General features: G+C 41.1%; 1 protein-coding gene across 6 annotated transcripts in view; it reads right to left on the reverse strand.

Annotated features, from left to right (window-relative positions):
• Positions 1 to 7,533: 7,533 nt before the first annotated feature.
• Positions 7,534 to 11,027, reverse strand: part of LOC101863302 — a 12,163-nt gene continuing 8,669 nt past the window's right edge. For all 6 annotated transcript variants that reach the window (XM_005109996.3, XM_005109997.3, XM_035972780.1 and 3 more), the window contains exons 4-5: positions 10,092 to 10,305; positions 7,534 to 8,440 (exon numbers count right to left, since the gene is read on the reverse strand). In XM_005109996.3, the coding sequence (XP_005110053.1) occupies positions 7,899 to 8,440; positions 10,092 to 10,305 (756 nt within the window). In that variant the 3' untranslated portion in view covers positions 7,534 to 7,898. The remainder of the gene's footprint in view (positions 8,441 to 10,091; positions 10,306 to 11,027) is intronic.

Consider the following 11,027-nt stretch of genomic DNA (forward strand, 5'->3'; position numbering starts at 1 on the left):
CCCAATTATTACCATTTTAAAAATACTTCACAAACTCAAATTCTGCTCGGTGAGCCTGTAGATTTTGGATCGCTGATTTAAAATATAAATCAGGTTTTGTCTCCGACGTTTCCTTGTTGAGATAATGGTCGTTTAAAGAAGTCCCCAGTCAGTCTTATGACGTCACACATCCGGTGACGGCCCACTGTCAGGGCAGTCCTTTGCACCGAGCAGCGGTTTTCGGTGAGTAGGAATCAACATTTCAGTCAGGTCCTATAAAATAAGTCGGCACCGATCCCGCAGATCGGCGTAGAGAGTAGGCCGTGTCTCTGTGCGCTTGTAGAAATTGTATAGATGGATTCCTATAACTTACGGCACCTAGTGGTTAGATGACAGAAATCGGCCGCCTTTGTGTTCTCCCACTAATTTGACAACGCTGATTTTAAAAATGTAATTAGTTTTTGTCTACGTGAAGCACCAGCTCTGAAATGACCATTTAAAATTGTCCCCGGTCCAGTCGGGTGACGACACGCAAACCGCCTGACCCAAGTTGGCGACGGCGAGACGACATTGAGAGTTCGCGACCTCAGAGCTTTCTTGTCGTATCTCCATTTTTAATAGGGAGTGCTTATTTAGGCCACAGTGGACTGTGGCCTAAATAAGGTAAGGGAGGGGGGTTTAGCTTATTTAGGCCACACATGTTCAAACTACCCTTTTCAGACAACTGAGTTCATTCCACTTTCATAATGGTGCCCCTTTCTCATTTAGTATGGTTTGCCTCAGTGTACAACTTATAAATCATAACCATAATGAATATTGTAAAGAACAAAGCACAAAACGCAAAATTTTGCTCAATTCCAATGGTTTGAATGAGGGCCGGATTTTTCCTTCATGGAGGGGCAAAAGCTAGGCTACCATTTTGGCACACTTTGGTCAAGTGAAAAGGTCAAATCCTCCGAATGGACTTTCGGGTTAAATTTGGGGTATAAAAAGTGTGTATACTACGTGGCTGAGTCAAAGTTACACTATCTTTGCCTGAGTGACACTCTCTCGTACTGTCTCGTAGTAGTACATGTAGGCTAGTAGGCCTAGTAGTAGTAGTAGCAAAGATCGTGTAGAGAATATTTGGTAGTAGATTCTATCTAGTAGGCAGTTTAGTGAACGTGCTCGCGGCAGGGCGAATCGGCCTCGATAAGCCCCGTAGACTTTTGTGATCGGCCACGAAGCCTCGTGTTTTGATGGGTCTAGATCTAGATCTAGATCTAGATCTAAACAACTCAGTGCTATTCGCACTGCCACATCCGACAGGCCTAGATCTACATCTTTTTAAAAGGAAAAGAAAGATCATCAAAATAGTTGAATTCGCATGAAAATCGATTAGGTAGAACTAGAACTATTAAAACTTGCTTCTGAAAACAAGGCAATTTTTATACGAAGGCCATTTTTATAACTCGATGAAATAAAAACTACTGACTGTGTACTGTGTTATTCTGTATAAAAATAAATTATGAAACTTCAGGACGTAGATCTATTATTATTTACCAGCATCTTTTGACGCCTGAGCTGTAGAGGTTGAAGTTTTCACAACACTAATAGATCTAGTAATAGGGTTAGGTAATACGGCTTTCCGTAAAAAATGCATAGATCTACAAAAGCCGACCACCGAATCGACCGGGCGCCTCGGTCTCCCCTGCACTCTGATTCAATATTATATTTAAACAAAAATGCTTATCAATGAAAATTGCAAATTGATAATAATAGTATAGTCCTGTAGAGGATAGGTGGACTCTGGGGTCTGCATAGCGAAATACTAGGTTTTAGGATGTGGACCCCGGAGTCACCGTAGTGAAATAAGGTTTGGTTTAAGTAAGGATTGGTACTAGGTTTTAGGACAGGTGGACCCTGGGGTCACCGCAGTGAAATAAGTAGGTTTCTTTAAAGATTGGTGGAACCCGGAGTCACCAAGGCCATAGAGGATTAAGAAGGTTTAATTAAGGATTGGTGGACCCCCGGGACACCTTGATTAAACCTACTTATTTTACTACGGTGACCGCAGGATCCACCTATTCTAAAACCTAACTAGTGTTTCGTTAGGTAGACCCTGGGGTTCACCTTAAACCTACCTATTTCACTACGTTGACTCCAGGGTCCACCAATCCTTAAAATTAAACCTAGATCTATCTACATGTACTTATTTCACTACATTGACCCCAGGGTCCACCAATCCTTAATTAAACCTAGATCTACTGATTTCACTACATTGACCCCGTGGTCCTCCAATCCTTAATTAAACCTATATCTACTTATAATTTCACTACTTTGACCACGGGCTCCGCCAGTCCTATTATAAAATAAACTTAGATCTACTTATTTCATTATGTTGACCCCGGGGTCCACCGATCCTTAGTTAAACCTAGATCTACTTATTTCACTACGCTGACTCCGGGGTTCACATCCTAAAACCTAACATTTTGTTAGGTAGACCCCGGGGTCCACCTATCCTTTTGGCTAGATAGACCCCGTAGTCCGCCTATCCACTTTCTTGATAATAACTGAAAACAATACATGCCAGTTGTCATTTATAGTGAAGAAAAATGAGGGGAAAAAATATAATTAGGTAGACTTTAATTTGTCCAAAAAATTGCAAGTGCAAGTGAAGATCATAAAATAATTTTGTTATTTTCTGGTCACCTTTCCAAGGACCTTAAATTGATTCTACATCACATGTCATGTACGATACGGCTGTGAAGGAAAATGGATGTGAAGAGTTTTAAAGAGATAATAACGTAACTTGTAAAGAAAACAATGTTTTACATTGGTTTGGTTATTTCGACTACATATGTGGCCTAAATAAAGTAAGGGAGGGGGGTTTAGCTTATTTAGGCCACAGGTGTGGCCTAAATAAGGTAAGGGAGGGGGGTTTAGCTTATTTAGGCCACCTGTGGTCCAAATAAGGTAAGGGAGGGGGGTTTAGCTTATTTAGGCCATATGTGGCCTAAATAAGATCACCCTTTTTAATAACAGTGAAAACAGTTCATAACCCGAGTTGGCGACGGCGAGACGGCATTGAGAGTTCGCGACCTCAGCGCTTTCTTGTTGCATCTCCATTTTTAATAACAGTGAAAACAGTTCATAACAAATACAAAGAGTCAGCTAAAGAAGAAATCACATTTTCACTGTTAAAAAAATTGAGATACCACAAGAAAGCACTGGGGTCGTGAGTTGACAGCGAGGCCCCATTCCCAGTTTTTCGGCTAAATAAGAATGTAGTTTGGATTCCGATAAAGCCGACAACGCCGATCCGAGCTTAAAACCGCCTGCAGTCTGCCAGCTCTATGTGGGGCAAGTTGGAAAAAATCCTAAGGGAATGTTTATACCTATCGGCGCTTACTGAGTCAGTATTCGAAATCGGCGTTCTCTATGTTTTCGCCCTTAGCGTGCAAACACAGTGGATTCACCTTCTCCACTTTTTTGGGGGAGGGTATCCGCCTCGCCTACCTTCTTTTGGGCAAATGTTCAACATCAAATGAGTTGCGCGCGCTACAGTGGGTTCGCCTTTCGTCTCTTTAGCTTCACTCTCCCATACTGCAAAAAAAAAAAGTAAGGTCTGCCCTTAGATTTCATTCACCTTTATTCATCTCGCTCGTTCCCACTGTGTAGCCTACATAGTGTGGTATTGTTGGGTGTCGTCTGGAATCATTTTAGAAAATTTGTTACTTTTGTTTTACGTCAGGTCCAATCTTATCAAGGAGAAGCCGGAATGTACCAGCTGTCATGTTCATATAAGATTTTTTTTAAACCGTCATTTCAACCGTCGTAAGAACATTATCCACTAAATGATGATATTTGCAAAAAGTAAATGTTTCTCCGAGTTTATTGATTCTATGAACCCAATATCAACGTGAAATTTGACATCGTCGTTTTAACTAATGCAGCAACACCAGCTTCACAGAGCTAAGAAACGGATGAGGGGAGGAGGGTGAATCCACTCTGTCGCTTCCCTTTCGACTCCCTTTCCTCACATTTGGGGGGGGGGGGCGAAAAGGGGTGAAAGTGAAAGGCTGATCCACTGTGTTTGTACCTTAACACAAAGAACAAACTAAATGAAAAATAAGAATGAGAACGAGAGATGTTTGAAATGAAAAAAGGAGCACCAAACCAGAGCACTTGTCAACCACCCACTGTGAGGGTGTGTAAGTGTAAGCGGGTGTACTTTTTTTTCGTAAGTTTTACGGCACTTGCAACACAATAAGGTCATATAAGTGTCGAAGAATCGATGTGTTACAAGAGAGTAACATACACAAAAAAAAGGAGAGAAAAGAACGATAAATGTTTGATAGGAAAGAAGGTGCAAACCACACCAACCAACCAACCACGTACGTGTGCATACATGTCTATGTTGAATGTGTGCGCATGCGGAATACATGCATCTGTGTGTGTGAGTGTGTGTGTGAGCCAGCGTGCGAGCGGGTGTGTGTGTGTTTGAGTGTGTGTGTGTGTCATGACGTCCATCATTAGTAACCTTCTCTATAGGGACTCTCGTGGCCTAGAGGTTAAGGTGTTGGCCTCTCATTCAAAGGTCCCGGATTCGAATCCGGGTAGCGACCAAAAAATTTTCTTCTCTAAAATTGTTTCCTTTCACCTCCTTCCTTGCTCTCTAGCAATGTTCTGTTGTCTGCTTTCATTTCCACTTTCTGCCCCAACCCCTCACCTCCTTTGCCCCCTCCTCTGGGCTCCTGACTCTTTCTGCAGCCTTTCTACTGCTACTCCTTGGCTCCTCCTTACTGCTGTCTTTCTGCCACACCCCTGATCTTCTGGTAGGAAAGATCTACACTTAGCCTTCTCGGACAAGGGCGAAAAATCTCGCAAGGCCTGTGTGCAAGTTGCGCACGTTAAAGATCCCTTGGTAGTCTAAAATCGATAAGAGTAGGCTTCGGCCGCCACCCGGGCAAAATTCTAAATTTCCTACCAACTGAAAATATTAGGTGTGTCCCGCGCGCTCATATGACCTTATGCAGTTGCGAGCTCTGTAAAACACTTTACAAAAACAAAACAAAATCTTCTCTATAATCATTGGTACATTGATGGTGGTGATGATGATGATGATGATGATGATGATGAAGATGATGATGATGATGGAAATAACAATAATTATCATAAGAACTTTTGTAATACAGTTGGGCACGAATAAGTCAAACACTTGTGGGATTGATGTGTTCGATGTGTCCATAATTCAGGTCAAATGAAAATAAAAAATTAAAGAGATTAGATATCAGACAGAGAATGGTTTGTACAAGATATCCATGTTTTCGTGCTTTCCATGTTCCTGTTATATTTTTGTGAGTCATCATGGTGAAATCAGGCGCTTGTCAAAATAATGAATTGAAGAAACCAGTACTTTTTCATATTTTTAATGTCCATTTAAAAACACCAAATATCTGTGTGGATTTTACTGAAAATCGCTGATGAAAGACACAAAGAATATAAATTTAATTTACATTTACAGTTTCCAAGAACACTACTGCCTTGGGAAACCATGACTCTCGCTAATTTGGTTGCTTTTAAGGACAAGCGGGATAACCCAGATTTCGGGGGTTTCCAGAAATCTTGACCTACACTACACCAAAAGTGGGCATTGCCCTACCCACGGGAGAAGTTTTGGTTTCATTGGTGTGTATATATTTGTTTGGTTATAGAGAAAACTCTCCTTGTCTTTTAAAGAAACTGAACAAGGGTCCAAAAACTTTACCTTTGATTTTCTCAAAACAGCATTTTTCGGGATAGCCCCCTAGCATTCTGAAACAACCTAAACTTCCTGGGAAGCATACAGTGCAAGCAGCCATTTATAATTTATAGGCGCTAAAACATTAACATAGTATACTGACAAGATCTTTCGCTGTCTATGGCCGGGTACCCATTCTCACCTGGGGGAAGTGAGGAAAATTCGTGTAAAGTGCCTTTCCCAAGGACACAACATCGGGCCCGTGGCTCGAACCCCTGAACACGCAACGTCATGATTACGAGCAAATAATAGCAATAATAATAAAAACTATTTGAGTCTTGCATGCACACAGCGAATTCGGCTGGACGCAAGAATCTTCTCGTCATGTCAACATTTTGCTATTGAAGTTTATACAAATTTCAGGCTATATCAAGGGAGATGGTTGGTCAATTAATTGGGGTAGGTATATTTTTTTTGTGATTATGCCCCCTCTGCCATGTCAACCTGCCTGATAAGTTCACAGTTGTCTCAATAATAATACAGTTTCGAGTTTTTCACATTGATTTTCTCCATCTCTGCTCGGATCAGCTGTTTTTTCTAGACAGAGAAATCTATCAGCTTATTATGCTCTGTTCTCCACTGCAACTTCACCTAAACCTCACTTTGCAGAATGCTGGCACGCTATAGCGTATTGTGCAATCTCCGTTGCAGTGCACTGATACATATATATATATATATGCTGACATGTACAATGTACGAGCCTCCATGTGACCACAAACTCTCAAAACGGAAATGAAGTGTGCTGGCTAGATCTACCACTAGACACTTGTGTAACGATTGAAACGAACTCATCTTTTGTCAATTTTATTGGCTTCGACTTTTAAAGTGGTCACTGGCCTTTACTCATAATATGCCCACACCCTCCCTCTCTGTCTCTCTCTTTGTCTCTGTCTCTCTCTCTTTCTCTCTCTGTGGCCACTTCCGCAAACAAAACATTCAGTCGTTTTAATTAGATCTATCCTTGCTGATATTTTTTTCTTTCGCAAAGTAAAATTTGTTTTACCTATGAGGATGTTTCGAATGCAAAGCAAAATATATTAGAAAAAAATTGGGACCTGAAAATCTATTCCCTTTGTGAATTTTTCTTAATTAGTATTAGTCGGTAACAATGATGTTCACTTTCATCGTGCTCACACGAAACAAAATTGAAAAAAAAGTAATACTCTATTCAAATACAGAACCATGCTCATAACCCTCCTAGTCATCTCTCTCTTTCCCCTAAGGGTGAGGCCACATAAAAAGCGAGAGCTGAAGCTAGTGTGAACTTGGGGGTGGCCATACTATTCCTATGAGCTGCTTTTCTCAAGCGGGAAATAAGCCGCAAGCTAGCAAAAACAGCTGAGGTGCAAACTGGTGAGATGACTGGCCCATGGGTCAGAAACATTATTCAAGAGACAGAGTGAGTAATTTTTTAGACTCACATGGAGCACATAGAGAGGTCTTGACAGCTGGGGGATTAAATCTACAAACACTGAAATGTGGGGGCAAGTCTTAAAATGAGCCAGGCCGAGTAGGAAGCATGAAGAAACATAGTGAAGTATAGTCTCACTCAAAGCTAGCAAGAACTCATGAGGGAACTGCTTATGGTATGGCCATTTAAACAGAAATACCTGTTATATTTGTTTTCATTCCTGCTCAGCCCTGCTCTCTCTCTCTCTTATAGTGTGGTCTCACCCTAACTCCATTCTTTTTCCCTCCCTCTGTTTTTCCTTCTTTCTCTAACTTTCTGCCCCCCCCCCCCTTCCATTCCCTTTCCCTAATTTTTCTTTTAAAATATAAGTATTTTTATGCCCCCATCAATACAATTTAGATTATGCAAGAGGCTCCGAACCTGCCTGTCAGGGCCAGCCCAGGCTGAGAGGGATACAACACCCAAGCAGAAAGATACTCTATATAAAATTTCTCCCCATTTCAAAATTAAACTCAGATGTGACAACGAAGCATCTCACTGCTACACCGCAGACACCACCACCACCCCCCTTTTCTCTCTGCCTGCTTGCCTGTCTCATCTTTTTTTTTCCTGTCTGAAGCTTGTCCTAATATTCAAGTTATATTCTTTTTCAAATGCACAGCCACTGGTCCCCATTGGGGCACAAGGAAAACAGTATAGGTGAAGTTGTTATCTCCGAGAAAAACTTCACTTTTTCAAAGAAGTTGCAGAAGTCAGCTCCGATTCTCTAATCCAGCCTGCTCCACTCTTATTAGTTCCACTCTCCGATACACCAAAGTGAGGTGCAAAAGCAACGCATTGTCCCAACTTGTTGAACACATTGACAGTCCCTCCCCCAGACCCTGGACAGGTGGGTGTTGAGTAGTTCATTGTACAGCGTACCAAAGGAGGCATGTCCTTCACATTGACACTTGAACCCGACCGAGTGACCTTTTGAAGTTCTCCGAAACTTATATGCTTCGTTCCACCATGAGGGTGTGATATGAGTATAGTCAAATAATTATCCGTGGAAACGGCTAGACCCGTCGAAACAGCATCAGCACCAGCATTTGCTGTACTGGGCAGAGATTGTTTGGTTGGGATCTCAGAAAGTAGTCTGTCTTTGCGTTCTCGAAAGTGCTGTAACTTGTCATAGAGCTGCAAGTCATGTGTAATGCACTCCATGACAGATCGGTTGTTCTCTACATCAACAGATGTGATCTTGACACCTTGCGCAATGACGACATTGCCTGGAGAAAGAGATCAGAATGCTGTGTGAGTATATATTGTAAAGATCACAAATCAATTTGGAAGCTCTAGATATCGTGTAAGTAGAATAATATTGAAACCACAATAATTTAAACAAACGTATTCAGATTTCGGGAAACATTTGTCTCTTCTATCATTAATATGGAATACGGTTACAGAATGCAGGTGGTGAGTAGATACTCTTCTAGATATTGTAGATGTAGCTCCTTCAATAGTGTCATTAACACTATCCCTACCTGCACCTTGTAAAGTGTGGGGTCCTTGGACTAACAAAGAAAAAACCCCCCACAAATTAGAACCGTAAGGACATTAAAGGCCATCAGGATAGCAGAGAAAGACCTTGTATCGACCCAATAAATTTTGAAAGAAGAGAAGTGTCCAAAAAATACGCATGACTTCATGAGAAGAAAAAAAGAGAGAGAAAGAAGAATGATTCTAACTGTTCAAAGCATCAACAGAGTTTTACAGCTGTACACCCCGATATTATGTACCAAAACGTTCTCACAAGCCCCATACCTTGTACTTGTGGCATCACACTTACTATCATATTAAAAAAAGAGTCAAATCCCACGAAGATCCCAGACAACATCCTCAAGATTTTAATAGTCCATTGTGGTATAATTATGAATATAGTTGAATCATTTTTGTCTCAGCCAAAAAGAAGATTTAAAAATCTTCCTACGATGATCAATAGTGTCTTTGAACACAAAATGTATAATAAAAGTAATTAATGACAAATTAATATGTGGGCTTTAAGGCTTTGATCAGGTTCAGGGGCACAAATGTTTGTTGGACAGATGGTGGTTGAAGGAAAAAACAGCATATACAAGAATACACCGCATGTTATGGCTGACCAGTCAGAAATACACGACCAACTTATGTGATCAATTACTAATTACTGAATCAGAAGCTTTGCAAATGGCTCTAGCAGCACGTTATGCTATTTATTAAGCAACATTTTGTTATGCACAGAGATCAATAGCAAGCAAAAATTAATAATTTTAAGCTTTTTAAAAGTTTGAAAACTATCTTCTTGGAAATTGGTCGCTTTTAAGCACAAGGGGGCTATCCGAAAAAATGCTGTTTTGAGAAAATCGAAGGTAAAGTTTTTGCCTTGTTTAGTTTCTTTGAAATACAAAGAGAATTTTCCTTATAACCAAACAAATATACACACCAATGAACCCAAACTTCTCCTATAGGTAGAGCAATGCCCACTTTTGGTGAAGGTCAAGATTTCTGGAACCCCCCGAAATCTGGGCTAGCCCGCTTGTTCTTAAAAGCGACCAATTGTTTTCACACACACTCCCAAAGATGTAAAGAGTGAAATTTATTTGCTGGTAGTGATGCACAAGAAACTTCATAGACAAAAAGTAGGTACTTCTGCTATATCAATGTCACATTAGTAATGGATTGGACCAAGGTAACTGTCTGAGTGTTCTCAATTCAAAAAGTCTTGATTAATTTAGAGGCAGATCTTCGCAAAGCAGAGCTACAAGCATTTTCTGTACTACAATCACAGGATCATTTTTTTTTTTTTTTTTTTAAGATTTTTTTTCGAAAGTGATAAGAGTCCTTGAAAGGAATGAGTATTCATACACCAAACTTCCATGGGAAAATAATTTTATAAAGTACCTGTTTCCCTCTCGTCATCTAAGAAGAAGTCTACCGTCGTATTTCCAGCTTCTGTGTCATCAAACACCACGTGCGCAGCAGTCACAACCTTGAAAACTCCACTCACTTGGTGGGGCCTCAAGTTTCGAGAACAAGTCGTTGAAGGGCATCTTTGTGTTTTGCCCATGTTCATCACAAAGGCAGTCCCACTTCCACGTCGTATGGTAGTCGTGCCCTAGTTGATGGCATAATCATGTTCATGTGGGATGATGATAAGAAATAGGGGAACAACACCCCCCCTCCCCCATCAGACACACACACACACACACAGAGCTAGAAGTAACGGAGTACAAGTACTCTGGTACTTGTACTTACGTTACAATTTTCGGTACTTTTACTGTACTCCGGTACATTTTGAGAACCAGTACTTTTACTGTACTCCGATACTTTTTATAAAAGTACTTTTGAGTATTTTGAAAGTACATTTTGAGTACTTTTGAAGCTTAATGAAAGAGTAAGTGCTGGCATTTCTGATAATAATTTACGGAACAAACACCCGGGCGGGCACAGCCGATCAACCATGAGTTTAAAGTTGAGATCAAAGAACTGCCCGTCGCGTCAAAGATCAGCCACTGTCGTGTATGTGATCATAAGTGTTGTAAAACTCCATGAAACGGTACAATGATCCTCAGGCCGGATCACACCGAGGTGTGAACTGACCAATGCGTTTCTTTTCCCCAAACATCGCACTCGCATCTGAGCTGGCCACCTGAACTTACTTCACGCGCTGGGAGGGTAGGGCCTACACGTTCGCTCCAGGCAGGATCACATCGAACTGTGAACCCTTCCCTGTCCATTGAAGTTGAAGGCAGTTTTTCTCTATTCCCGAATTTGCGACACAGCCTGAATTTTAATTGATGTGGTCGCGTAATGGTACATAACGACAAAGGCAGGGGG

Source organism: Aplysia californica, unplaced genomic scaffold, assembly GCF_000002075.1.
Source record: "Aplysia californica isolate F4 #8 unplaced genomic scaffold, AplCal3.0 scaffold00838, whole genome shotgun sequence".
NCBI lineage: Eukaryota > Metazoa > Mollusca > Gastropoda > Aplysiida > Aplysiidae > Aplysia > Aplysia californica.